At 39.4% G+C, this 13,831-nt stretch overlaps 1 protein-coding gene across 1 annotated transcript in view; it reads left to right on the top strand.

Moving 5' to 3' along the window:
* The window catches only part of ZFYVE26 (zinc finger, FYVE domain containing 26), a gene marked incomplete at its 3' end in the record, with an annotated part of 40,780 nt that overhangs the window by 2,766 nt on the left and 24,183 nt on the right, over window positions 1-13,831 (top strand). The window contains exons 4-13 of the mRNA XM_010287960.1: window positions 1,874-2,426; window positions 3,777-3,910; window positions 4,764-4,928; window positions 6,068-6,156; window positions 6,438-6,598; window positions 9,932-10,114; window positions 10,710-11,363; window positions 12,115-12,204; window positions 12,929-12,997; window positions 13,617-13,768. Of these exons, the coding sequence (XP_010286262.1) occupies window positions 1,874-2,426; window positions 3,777-3,910; window positions 4,764-4,928; window positions 6,068-6,156; window positions 6,438-6,598; window positions 9,932-10,114; window positions 10,710-11,363; window positions 12,115-12,204; window positions 12,929-12,997; window positions 13,617-13,768 (2,250 nt within the window). The remainder of the gene's footprint in view (window positions 1-1,873; window positions 2,427-3,776; window positions 3,911-4,763; window positions 4,929-6,067; window positions 6,157-6,437; window positions 6,599-9,931; window positions 10,115-10,709; window positions 11,364-12,114; window positions 12,205-12,928; window positions 12,998-13,616; window positions 13,769-13,831) is intronic.

Raw genomic sequence — 13,831 nt, 5'->3', positions numbered from 1 at the left:
CCTGCTGACTTGACCCCCTGAGATACTAATGTGTTACTAATCTTCCAGGCAACTGAAAGAGACTGTAATTCAGATTCCTTTCTGAAGTTAATCCAATATGGCTGCCAGTGATTTCTCTGGCTAGGGAGGAGGCTGTAGACAGGCAAGGAAACAGCTTTTCTACGTAGTCTTTCTAACACACTTCAGTCTTGACTGCAGCTACTTGCCACAGTCCTGTATCTATAGACACCTTTAGTATCATAAGGCAAAAACGCACCGTGAGCCAAAGTCAACCATAGTCAGCAAGCGCATTTTAAAAGTGTGTCTGTGTTTGTTGTTTTTTTTTTTTTTTCCTCCTAAGATCTTAATTTTCATCTCCTCTGCACTCCGTTTCCCTCTTCCTAGAAGTTTTTGGGTGCTGTACTGTTACTACTGACATTATTTGGTAATTGGTATGATGTGTGCTCTGAGGTCCAGGACCCATTTTTCCATTATTAATTAATGCTTGCAGACTGATTTCTTTGAGAAATACATGGAAATATGCAAAGATGGATTAATATCAAAAGCAAGTATAGAGCAGAAAATCAGGAGAGTTACTAACTGTAGAACTGTCCTAATTTGGTGTTGGTTACAGCAACGGAATTAGATCTGGCATGGTGTGTAGAATGTCCTTAGATGTTGCTTCTAGTTTTATAGGTTCTAACTCTTAAAAAAATTTTTTTTGTTTGCCTTTTTTTAAGAGGAAAATGAAAACTTATTATATTCAGAGGCTATCTACAGTTTTTAAATAAGGAAATATAAAATATAAATATAAATAAGGAAAAGGTGTTTACTATTTCTCTAAGAATACAGAATTAGCAATTACAGGATGAAAGCAAGCAAGGTAAACTTAACTGTTGGTTAAAATAAATCTGCTTGAAGTCTGTTAATGACTAATGAAGTCTTTGTATGTTACCATCTAACCTCCAAGGTCATGAGAGATTCCACCGTTGTCTGCAGTGTTGCACAGAAATAGAAGATTCAGCAACTTCCTATCTTTGTCACAACTACTGTCAGAGGCATGTTAGTAGGTAGTTATGTTTTGATCCAGGAAATAAAGAAAAGGATGTTGTGGACTTGTCTTCTACTGCTAATATTCTCATTTTTCTGCACACCAACCACCTCTCCCGTCCTTATTCCCCAAGTTGTCTCTTCCAGCCAAGAACAGCACTCACACAGTTCCAGAAGTGCCACAAGTGTTGCTTAATTGCTGTTCAACTGGGTTGTCCCTCACCTTCCCAACCCTTATTGGGAGAGCTAACTGGGATTTTTTTGTTTGTTTTCCCCTTCCTAGTTCTGAAATTGTAGGTTTGCTTCCGTTAGCAAGAAAAATTATCATTGCTTAAGAAGGAGGTCTGTGAGATGACTTCTGAATCTGTTGGCCAGTTTTAACCAAGTTTGAAAAATTAGTGTTGATGAGGATGATGCAGCTGGTAGATAGATGGTATGAATCTGGAAAAATAGGATTAAAAAAAAAGACTGAACACTAATGGTTATGCTTTTACTGACTTATGAAGATACAGTCACATCAATATATTGCTAAAAGGTAGAATGCGGTAGTGTTTCGGCCATCCCATAGGAGCTGCCTGTGAACTAAGCTAACTTGCTTGTGAACACGTGGCCCACATGTTGTGTGTTATAGGATTCTTTATATTTTATTAGATATTGAGGCATATTCACTCTTCTAGGAGGCATATTGGACAAGGTGGACCATTATTAATGGTTTTGCTAAAGAATATGATGTTTCCAAATTGATTTATCTTCTTGCTTTCAAGTTTCTCCTATTTTTTAAATAATTTATTTCGTATTTTTAGTGGAGTCTGAGAGGCTTACTCTCTTATTATTTCCCTACCAGGAACTGTTTGAAGCATTTGAGTGCACCCAGAACAAGCATGTCATGGACAAGAAAAGAAGAGATAGTGGTTCTCACAGATTCAGTTTGGATGTTGTTTCAGCTCTCCGGAAGCTTTTGCTGCAGGCTCCTCAGAGGGCAAAAGCCCTGCTGGAGTTCTTCCAGGAGGAACAAGGCACACATGGCTCCTCACTCCAGCAATATTCTTCTCTACAAAACATCTTCGTTGAATTTCTTCGTGACTCCTTGAAATCTCTGCAGAGGCTTCAGTGCAGTTCTGAGATTTCAGCAGAACTAGATCAGAGAGAACTAGTAGATACAGTTTATGCTGCTCTTAGTATAGTGACTTTTGAGGTGGAGCATCAGGCAGATGAAGTACGGCACCTATTCAGGGAGCTCTTGGATGTGTGCTGGACTGAGGGAAGCCCACTGAGGGAGGAGAAGCTCCTAAGCTGTATGCTGAGGAAACAGAGCCATGGCCTGTTAAGCCTGTATAGCAGTGTTCTCATAGAAAGAACAAGAGAAAAATTTCTGGTGTCAAAACCAATGCGAAAAGGTGTGTTTCACTTTTTGGTTTGCTGTCATGTTTAGTAAAGCCATTGAGCCATTAAACAGACAGGTTGAAAAGAAGTCAGGCAGTGTTCTTGCTAAGCTCCATTAACAAGCCATGGAGTCTTGTAAAAGATATGCTAAAATGACTTAAAGCAAGGAAATTGGCATAGGAGCCCCAGAGTGTTCTCTACATTTCTGCAGTCTATGCTGCGTTCTTTTGTGAGCGCTTCCTTTACCACCCCTTGCTGTGCTCTATTTTAATCTGCTCAGCTTTTCTTCTGCTGAAGATCTTGCTTGTAACTAGAAAATTTACTCTCCATATGTATTTAAAGTTTTTATAGGTTCAGCTGCATCTTGGGGTCATCTGCATTTGAGGATGTTCCATTTCAGTAACAGTTCAACTACCTCAGTAATCCCAAAATGTTCAAACCCCTTAATATTCTAAAAGAAAACTCCTGGAAGTGGAAGGAGATGTGAGTGGGCCAGTATCCCAGCTGGAAAGAAGACGCAATCTGATTATCTTCTTGCTTGCCAAACCCCAACTGTTGTTTCTGTATGGGCTATAACTTCACAACTTCTGTCTAGCTCCCTGTGACCGGTACATTTAGTTGAGGATCTCAGTTGAAGCTGAATGGCAGGTGGTGCCCTCTTGTCAGGAAAGTAGTAGGTGTGCATGCAAGGACGAGAAAGCTAGAATGCCTACCCTCTTTTGCTCACCTCTGTACACTGAGGTGTAAGTCAGTGGGATTTGTATCCTCTCTCCTCCCTTCTCTCATAGGGATTGCTGGTGATTGATTCAGGCTGGTGTGGCAGACTCTGGCATTTCTGATGATAACCACAGTTATTAGTTCCTCATGGAGGAAGATAAAAGGAGGTACAGATACCTTCTGTCTCACTGGGAGTGGTTCAGTTCTCACTTTGCACAGATCTGAGAAGTTTCTGTGCTGGACAAGTCTTTGCTAAGGCCCTGCAAAGTAGCATGGTCTCTCAGAGCACAAGTAAGAATTCATGCAACCTACAGATAAGATGCATATGACTAGAGAAAGAAAGGCAGTGTGACCTGAGCTAATGCAAACAAGCTGTGTATTGAACAGGCTCTTGCTATGTTAACAACTGTCCAGACAGTTTCCTAGTTTCTTATCTGACCTGTTTATTTTCTTTCAAATTTCTCTGCTTTGCTTGCTTGTTATCCAGTAACAATATCTGAGAGTCTTAACATGTTACATGTTAACATGTAACAGCTGGTTACATTTGAGGAAATGTTGAGTGTTTCTCAGTTTAAATTTAGCAGCAGTTATTCTTCTTCCAAAGGTACCCCTCTGTACTGGAAGGTAATCTTGTTATGTTTTTTTAGGTTCATCATCTGAGCAGCTGGATACAGAGCAAACTGTGATGAGTTTGTTCTCAGATCCCAAAGAGGCTCCTTCTTGGAAGACAGCCTATTTCTATTGCTTGAGTAGCAGCAAGCACTTTCTGGAACAGATTCTGGTATGGCCATAAAATCATTAAGAGGGAAACCCAATGTGGCTAAAGCCAGTTCCTGTATTGAACATGTCTTGGTTGTGTACAGAAGCATTTTGTATTCAAATAGTGTTTACTAGGGGTCATGACTTACAGGGACAAGGAATTAACTTGTGATAACTCCCTTACTTTCAGCTGCGTGATGAACTCAAAACACTCAGTGAGATTTTTGGAAAAGCTCATCTGCATGCAGACTGAAGATTAGATCTTCAGGAGTTAAGAAGTCCTGTGTTCTGCTTGTAATTTTGTTGGGTTTGCCACTGGATTTACCCCATGACGTTGAACTCGTTGCTTTGCTTTTCTGATGCTGGTAGACTTGGGGTAGTGAGACTAGTTTGCACAGTAAAATTTATCTTTTAAAGAGCTTGAAGACCTGGTGAGAAATACCCTGCTATGAATTAAATTATTTGACTGTATTTATGTCAATAGAAGAAATAGAATACAGGTAGGTGGTCACTGTTAAAGTGTGAGGTTTTTAAGGTTGAACATATTTCCACTTCTAAATAACATGCTCATTCAAGTTTCTTACATAATGCCCTTGATAGAGGCATAATCAATAGAAAGAACGTAACGATAGTGTAGTGAGGGAGTGTGAATTGACTCTGTAGTAAGCATCTGAAAATACCGTTTTTTTCCTCATGACAGTTACTGAAGAGTAACCTGGTGCCTTGGAAAATACGTGTTATGGGGAGTTCCAGATGCAGAACGTCACTATTTTAGTGAAGCAAACGGTGAAATGGCTGCTTGCTTACATAACCTGCCAGGCATTATGGGCCCCTGCATTTTGGAAAGATAAATACATCTTCCTTTTGTTTTTTAGGTGACTGCATTAACTTTACTGAAAAGAGAAGACTACTCAGGCCTGAACAGTTTATTGAAGAGAGAATTCAACCCCCTTAGCCGCCTCTTGGTATTGCTAGGATGGACTCACTGCCAAAGCTTGGAATCAGCAAAAGCATTGCTATGGACTCTTCACAAAACTCAGGTAAATCAACAGAAAGCAAGTGACAGTATCCCAGTCTGAGTCCAGATAACGCAATTTATTTGCAAAAATAAAAATAAATAAAACCAGGGAGTTTCCTCTGAGAATGTTAATCTTTCTCAAAATGGAATTAAAACAGCTAAGATGTTACAGTTTTTTGTAGGTAACATTATTGGACACTTGCCTTTCTTCTTACTCCTCAGCTGTGAAGGGAGTATGATTGCCCAGGAGATCCTGGAAGTTTCTCTTGCATAAGCTCTTCAGCCTTTGCTGAACATAACATAAGAAGGAAAGACAGCAACGGTTGTTGATTAGTTTTGAAAAGAGCTGGGGGATGTTTGATTGGTGTCACTTCGTCCAGTGAGTCATCCCTGGATAGTGACTAATTCTGGTCACAACTAACCTGAATTCAGCAACAGGGTAGCTTGGAAATTCCCATACCCATTCTCAAAATCAAATGATAAATGACAAGAGCTGTGACTGAAAGGTCCACCTTGTTTGGGGGGAGCATTCATCTTTGAAGAAGAGAGAGGGTTCTAACTCTGAGGGTGTAGTTGCAGTTCAGATGACGTCTGCCCACAGGCAAGTGGCTTGGACTACAGAGGTGGGGAGACAGGGAACCTTGCACTGCTGGACCATTGGGGCAGGTCTAGGCTGGTATTGTCTTAGGGGAGTTACCGTCTATTGGTAAGAGACTTAAAGTCTATTCAGTAGCCTCTGCAAAGTGAAAGTCTTAGATCTGATTTTAGCAGGCAGGCATCTGTAGTAGAAAAGCACATGGAAAAGGAGAATAACTCTGCTACCCAGTATATCATGTGTTCTAGTACATGATTAGTTCTAGAAATTAGTGTCTTAGACTGTTATTAAGCATTAATTTGCATTTTGGAAGCCAACCTTGAAAAGGTATGTAACCACCTTTCCATGGTCTGTAGGTGTGTCGAGTGGAGGCTGACTGATTCTGATGCTCCTTCAGAATAGCCCTTCCTTGCTGATTTTGTAGTAAAACTGGCAATTTTCTGTACTTGAAAGTTACCATCTGCATAAAGAAGTCTTATGAACATCTCATATGTGACACAGGCTTGGTTCTGTTGTTTGACCAGAGGATTTGTTGTAAAGGCACTCTTATTTGTTTTTCCATTTAGGATCTGTGCAATGATTCAGTACTGAAAGATTTCTGTGATGGGCTATGGGCTCAGGTGGAAGTTCTTGAATGGTGCATACAGCAAAACAGGTAAAATGATCAGGACTTTTTCCAAATTGTCTGCCAGATCTACCTATTAGTCAATTTATATATGCAAATAGAAATGGTATTATTTTCTGTGAATCTTGGCTAATCATCTCCTAGTGACTATGTATCACAAGCACTCAAAATTGCTTCATGGGCATTAGTTATGCTATTGTTTTTAACTGCAATAGTTTGGTTGAATCAAAATGAAAGTGGGAGATCTGTCTTTAAACATGGCAGAGACCTAAATCTGTTTGTGCCACCTTTTTGTTTGTTCTATTTTGCAGTATTACTATCCCAAGGAAGGTTCTTCTCCAACACTTGCACAGTCTAGATTGCCACACTGCAGTGTACTCTCTTCATCATCTCACTAATCTTCTGGCACTGAATGAAGACGATGTTATTGAACTTCTTCAAAAGGTTCCTACTAGAGACCAACAGATGCAGGGTAAATGTGTAGGGTTGTGAGAACACAGAAAAACCCCAATCCATTGAGTATGTGCTGCTCAGTATTTCTGCTAGGAAGAATCTGTGCTTTTGACCTTTTTCTGTAAATAAGGAAGATACCACTTATCAGCTGTTTTGCAGAAGAAAACTAGAGAGCATGTGGAAATTATTTTAGAATCCTTTTGGGGAGTATGTTGTCTCCCAAGAAGGAATTGTGAGTCTCACAAGGACAGATCTCTGAAAGAGCTTTTTCAAAATGGTAACAAGACTTTGCACATGCTCATAATATGTGCTACTCAGTGTAACTTACATACTGTACAATACCCTTAGCTTGAAAAGTAAGTATATGGTTTGGATTTCAGTCATCTGTGCACTTAAATTTAAAATCAAAAGGCAAAGCCAGATTAAATTGGCAATATCTCATATTATAACACCTTCATTTTTAAAAGGTATAAAATGTTAGTTTTTTTCTTTTAATATTAAGTCTTACCAAATCTACTTTAATATTAAAATTAGTAAGGCTTACCTAGAGGCTAGATATGTTTACATCCCTCTTGCCTCATTTCTCTCATCTTCCTATGTTCCAGTTTGGTGCCTGAAATACCTGAGATTACTAAACACATTAGTTCACTTAAAATTGACTCTGCTTGTACGCACTTTTGCAACCTATGTCCAGGTTCAGTTGCTGCTATTTTAATGCTGTTTTCTGATAGGGCCTCTTAATAATGGTACAGAAGCTAAGTCTTCCTGCATGTACTAGAACCTTAAGAAGCTGCAATTTTTTGTGCCTTATTCCTTCTATGGTTGGGAATTTGCACATGTGTAATTTCAACGTGAGTTGTGTGGAGAGCTCTCAGTGATGGATCTTGCACAGATTTTCCAGATGCCTAGTGGGAAGCAGTTTTCTTTCTGTCCAGTATCATATTGTTAATATGTTGGTTTCTAGGGCTGTTTTACAGGTTTTGTTGTTAAAATTATCATGACAGTTGTCTCAAATAGTCTTAAAAGATGTAATGATTGAGAGTCTATATAGACCTCTGGTTTCAGTGTCCTGCTTTCTGAAATTAATTGTTTTGGTTTTGCTGATGTTGGGGTTTTTTAATCAGTTCTTACATTTTAATTATTTTTTGTTTAAATTCTATCAAAACCTTTCAAAAACAGGAAGAGGCAGTCCCATCATATCTTCTGGGAGCTGCATGACTACAGCAAAAGAACTCTAGCTGTGGTTTCTCTTCATTTTTTCAGATCACCTTAGTTTACGGAACTAGTTAAAGGCAGACAAGTCCTCCCTCTCTTTTCAGTGCAGTGATTACTGTAAAATCCAGATAATTCTATAAACACAGTTTAATAGAATTTCTTTTAAAGCAATCTATTTTGAAACTTAAAGGGAGGAGTCATGAAGTTTTGATCTGTCTGACTTGGTAGTGTTAACAGGCCCTTTTCTCCCCTCACCTCATGTACTTCCCCTCTTCCCCTTCTTTCTGACACCCATCTGTCAGCTGCAGTAGTGAAACTGAAGTAGTGGTACTGGTTGGCAATTGCATTCAGGCACCCTTCAGATCAGTGTGTAACACTAGCTTTGATCAGTCACACTAACAAAAGAAATGATGGGCAGAAATTTCCTCGTGAGTTACAGAATTCAAGAATAAGGTGTTACTATTTCTGGCATAGGGAAGACAAGCGCTCATAGTTAAAGGGTAGTTCTTCAATATCCGTACAAGGAAAAGGGTTGCTTTAGACATGGATAGTGACAGACTCATTGCATCCAAGTCTTTCCACATGGGAGGCAAAAGTGTATTAAACTTGCATTTGATTACCAGTGTGTATCTCCAGCTAGCTATTTGTCTTTTTCAGCGGACAGTATTTATCAGATCTCTGGCTTCACCTGCCTGAAGTCCTCTCAAGAAAGTGCTATTGAGAGCCTTTTGAGTGCTACATATTAGTGTAGAGCTACTGGTGAATTATAGCATTTCTGTGGTCATGTGCATTCTGCAAAGGATTCATACTTGGATGTTTCCTCAATTCTGTCTGCTGTCTACATTTTCTACACAATTTCCTATGGAAACTACATAGTTTCCATCATTGTCGCTGTTTAGAATTGCAGTGATAGGGAATAATTGGTTTCAAACAGCTCGTGCTCTCAGGGCTTTTGTCTTGGCCACTCTGTAGTTTTCAGAAGAGTTCAGGCTGTTGCTTTTCTTTGACATCATGCTCAAGCCTTCTGGAGGACAGTGCTGAAACACTTTCTAGGTAGTGCTATTCAGTCCCAGAGTTTGGATGGGGAAATTATCAGTACATCAAATCAGTGCTTTGTTTAAAAAAAAAAAAAAAAAAAACCACCACAAAACACCTTTACTAATGCTTCCCCTGCATAACAATAGGCAGAGGGACAATCTACCCCTTGTTTAAGAATAAAAGGTAGTGGATTCAAGCACTAATTTAACACTGTCTGGCATGTTGGGTTTTTGTTGTTGGTTTTTTTTGTCTTTTTTAACTTTTGTACAGTAGTTGGATAATTCATCTAAACTCAGCATAACAGAATACATGCCTCAATATTATGTTCCTGAGTGAAGGGGATGATGATGTGACTTTTACATAATTTGCAGCTCTGATGTTCTGTTGTACTAAGAAGGGATCATGTCTCTGGCATGTGACACCTTCTTTCCTCAAAAAAAAAAAGCAAAAGGGGGAAGGAGTGGGTATAGTACTTCTCCAAATTGCCTTTATCACAAATGTGTGAAAGAAACTGTGGGACTGTACTTTTTCCTTAATCAATTGCAGGTTGTATGAGATCTGTATGGCTGGCCATTGTGGATAGAATCAGCCATGATGCCTATTATTAGCACAAATCTGTAGAGGTGGTGGTACTCTGTTCTCACTACAGTCATAGCCAGTCTACGCTATCTCCCTACTTATCTACTGTGTGATAGAACACAAAATTTGAAGATGCTATAACGAGACAGGGCCTGTCCCTGTGTTGTAAAGGTAGCAGTGTAGCTTAACCATGTACCTCTAGTGAGATTCGTCATGGGCAAATTTTGATAACTCTGTGCTGTAGCCAGGTCCTGTCACACAAATTCACAGAAAATTTCCTTTTCAGAAGGGGATCCAGACCTGACTTTTCTGTGTCCATCTCTTGTGGGTTTTGGTTTTTTGGGTTTGTTTGTTTTTTATTTTTTTTAAATGTGAAGTAACAGAGAGCGCAAACCTGGGATGGAGATGACACTGGGGAATAAAGACTGGATGAATATTGCTATGTGAAAATTGCAGGAAAAAATTAACTCGTTTTCTTGTCTACCTCCTACCCACTCACCACCCAAATTTCCCTTCACAGTGGCAACACTCCCTAACACCCTGAGTCAGCAACGCAATCTGGCACTCTTTCGAGCATTTTGTGCCATGAAGTATGCTATCTATGCTCTCTGTGTGAATTCACATAAGCATTCCAAGTGCAAAGATTGTGTACGTGGCTTTCTTGGTGATATCCCTGAAGATGCAACTTTTGGAGAACCAGCAGGTGATTGGCCTCCTTTCTCAGGTTCAGTAGCTTATGCTTCTCCATTTGCTGGGCTCTGAATTATCACTTAGTATTGGGATAATATTGCACCCTGTGTACATAGGATGTTTTTATGCAGTAGGCTGTGACTGCTTTGCAAACAAGTATAATAGTATTTCATTGAGGTGTTACCTTTATTAATAATAGACATGAATAAGCTACCTGTCTTGTTCTAAAACAGTTAAGGTAATTGTATTAAAAATATAGTGCAAAAAGAAAGTGGTATTAGATATAGGATGGTAGTGGCAAGGATGCTTTTGTAAGCATTTATGATTTCCCAGAGCTAAAACTGATTTAATGGCTAAAAAATGGTTGTAATCTGGGTTTGCACATTGTTGCACAAGGTCATAATTGGCATTACTGAGAGGGAGGAGCCACACTACCTTTTTAAATGTAAAACGTTGGACATATATTTCCTTGATTTGTGGAAGAATAATTGGCTCTGAGCCACTTGGGCAGTTCCCTCTTCTAGGGTTTTCTTAAAGGGCAAGAATTGGAGGGAGGAACTCTTGGAACATATTGTAAATATTCTTTATTTTTGTTTTTAATTATACAGATTGTTCTTCAGTATTTCCTTGGTACCTTGTGAAGTGTCAGCAGTTCTTAAGGAGTGTTCCTGCTCCTCTGCACCTGGAGGTTTTGGAGAACATCTTCTCCTTGCTTTTTGTTTCCTATAGTGACCTCTATACTGAGACTTTTCTACCCGAAGACTATGCAGAGGATGATGATCTTGACAAAAAGACTACTGCTGTGAGTGCAGAAGGCAGTGCTAGTCAGCGGTCTTCCACCTCAGAAAGTCCACGGCGCCTAACAGAGTCCGAAAAGAAATTAGAGAGGCATCTGCTGGCTGCTCAGACAGTTCACACAGATACCCAAAATCTTCATGCCTCGATGTTAGGTGGCAGAAGCTGTGAAGCCTCTAGGCTGAGCTACCTGGATCTGAAACATTTTACCAGCGGTGTTACTGGATTTTTAGTGGATGACATGGCCATGGATGCCTTCCTCACATTGCTTCTCAACCATCTGGAAGAAATTCAGAGTTCTCTCCCATGGGACTCCAGTAATGTGCTTCGTGAAGAGCTGGAGCTTGTGGAGTGCTTGAATCTTTCTGCAAGCAGAGATGCCTTTGGAAGTCGTGTGTTACAGTTTTCCAAATACCTTTCTGAAGCTCACTGGCGATACAAGGTGGTGATGAGTAACAGAAATGCAGGTAGACTTTGTATTTGGCACTTTCTGATATATCGACGCTGTTCTGTTACAGCTGTCCAAGCAGTGGTCTCAAGACTAAATTATCTGAGCATCTTACTGAGGGAGCACGTTTTGGCAGATATTAGGAGAGTGACCTACTTGGAGATCACCTGGTTCTTGCACCATTCTCCAACAGGAGTGTTCTCTAATCGTAAAGAGTGTTCTCTAATCGTAAATTTTGAAAATTTTTTTTTTTTACCCTCCCCTTTGTGGACACATTGCTTCAGTTTGCCTGTCTTTCTCCTGCCCCTTCATCACAAGTTATGTTGACAGTGCGGTGATATGAAGAGACATGGTGGTGTGTGAGCCAATGCAAGCCAGATAGACTTATTTTATTCATGGACAGAGTGTTGATTTAACCTAGTCTCGAAACATGTTAGGAACATGTATCAGAAGAAGCTGGATTATTCTGAGATGGAAAAGACCCTTAGTACTCATCAGGGGTGCTGTAGAAGGTATAGTACATCCCAAGCAACACTGGATGCAGATGTGAAAAACACAGTATTAGTTGAATTGCATCAAAATGACTTCAAGGTGCTAGTTTAAACTTTACTGTAGACGAGCTCTTAGCTGAGATCAACTGTGTTTCCTTTGGAGATTTCCCATCATAGCTCTACCTGTTTAGATGTGCTGATAGATTCTTTAAGGTAGACAAATAACTGTTCATGGCCTGTCCGGCAATTTGGTAATCTTTTTGCTTAAACATTTCACAGAACATCAGCTTGCAGCTTCCAGGAGATACTGCTCTTTAAATAGGTGCTCCAGCTTTAAGAAACGAAGTAGATCGCAAAGGTACAAGACAGGTAGGTTGAAAAAGTGACTTGGAGAAGACCTCTCTGAAATGTGCGTAATTTTGCTGAGCTCATAGCTGAAGGCAATTAGATTTAATGGACTAGGAGTAGAGAACTAGATTTATTTCCTTTAGCTTCTAACTGGTTTGAAGTGTCTTTAGTCCAGTTCCACTTGGATTGAGGTTGTTTTCCTAAAGCTCACCTGCACAACTAAAAAGTAATTAATTTTTAAATTCAGGTAAGAAAATAACTTCTTTCATACATAGTCTGATTTGGGGCAGGGGAGACTTTGCAGCTACAGTACTAATTCCTCCCTTTCTCCACTATATCCAATGGCTGTTTGGTATATTTTCATTCCTATCACAATAGTATCTAGGATGTGAATTTACAGGAATTTGTGGCTTAAACTGGCAGCCTTATGAGAAAGTTGGGTTCCTCACCCTTTTTCTATTTAGCCTTTAAAAGGTATGTCTGCTTTTGGAATGGGATCTTGCAAAGTAAGAACCTTTGAAGTATCTGACATGAGTCACTGATGGGCCACCCCAACATAGTCTGTTGCCTAGCATTTTCTTCAAATCAGCAGTTTTTGCATTTATAGACATCCGTGATGGTTCATTTGTAAAATACTCTTGAAGATCTCTTGCGGTCGCCGTACTTATTATTTGCAGTAAGTTTTAATTACTTTATCTAGAAAAAGTGCATTTAATGTGCTGGTTTTGATTTGTTTCCATTCTAGATGGGAAGGAGGGAACTTCCAGTCTATCACTAGAAAGTACAAGTAGTGAGCTAAGCACCAGTACCTCAGGTATTAAGCTACAAAAGTAGTATTTCTTTGTCTTGTCAATGTACGTGATGAAGTATTTGCTTGACTAGTTAATATGAATTACTACTTTATGCAGCGCAGAATTAGAACTTTTCCCTTCTCGGAGCTCCCATTTTTGGCTGACTTTTTTCTAATTAGAATAGTATGTATCTCTTCTGGAATTAGAAAATTAGATTTTTGTTGGTATTTTTGGCTTGCAGGAAACAGTAGGCAATGTGCAAACCATCAAAAAAGCTAATAGACTGGTCATGGAACCTAAAACATGCTTAGGCATGCTAAATGGATTTAATAGGTCCAATATTTACAACTTCTCCTTTTATCCATATTGAACCAGTGCCCTAGCATTGCATCCACATTATGTAGCCGCTAAACAGTGTTAAATTTGGATGAGATCAAAACTGAAAGTTCTGACCAAATAGTGAAATATTATGAGAATTTTTAACAAGATCTTTATATTGACCTCTTTACCCTAAAACTTCCTTGTGCCTCTGCTCCTATATTTTTGTGTGAATATGTGAAGTAGTGTTATCTGATAGTTGGCTGTTATCTGGTGAAGTGTTTTTTCCATAATAGTATACTGATTAATTCTGTTGTCTTGCAGAGGGAAGTACCAGTAATGTGTCTGGCTCGAGTGATGTGGAAAGCAGGGTGAGACTACACCAGCAAAACCCCCTCATTCCTATGATGCTTTCCCCACCAGAATCACTGTTAGTTTCTTGTGTTTTGAGAGGAAACTTCGTAGAAGCCCATCAGGTAAATGAGTTGCATGTATTTTGTGCAATTAAAAATCTCATTTGGTATTCGTGTTTGTGGTTG

This window comes from Phaethon lepturus, unplaced genomic scaffold, assembly GCF_000687285.1.
Source record: "Phaethon lepturus isolate BGI_N335 unplaced genomic scaffold, ASM68728v1 scaffold50825, whole genome shotgun sequence".
NCBI classification, from domain to species: domain Eukaryota; kingdom Metazoa; phylum Chordata; class Aves; order Phaethontiformes; family Phaethontidae; genus Phaethon; species Phaethon lepturus.
The sequence above is the reverse complement of the archived record's forward strand: the minus strand, read 5'-3'. Positions and strand labels throughout refer to the sequence as shown.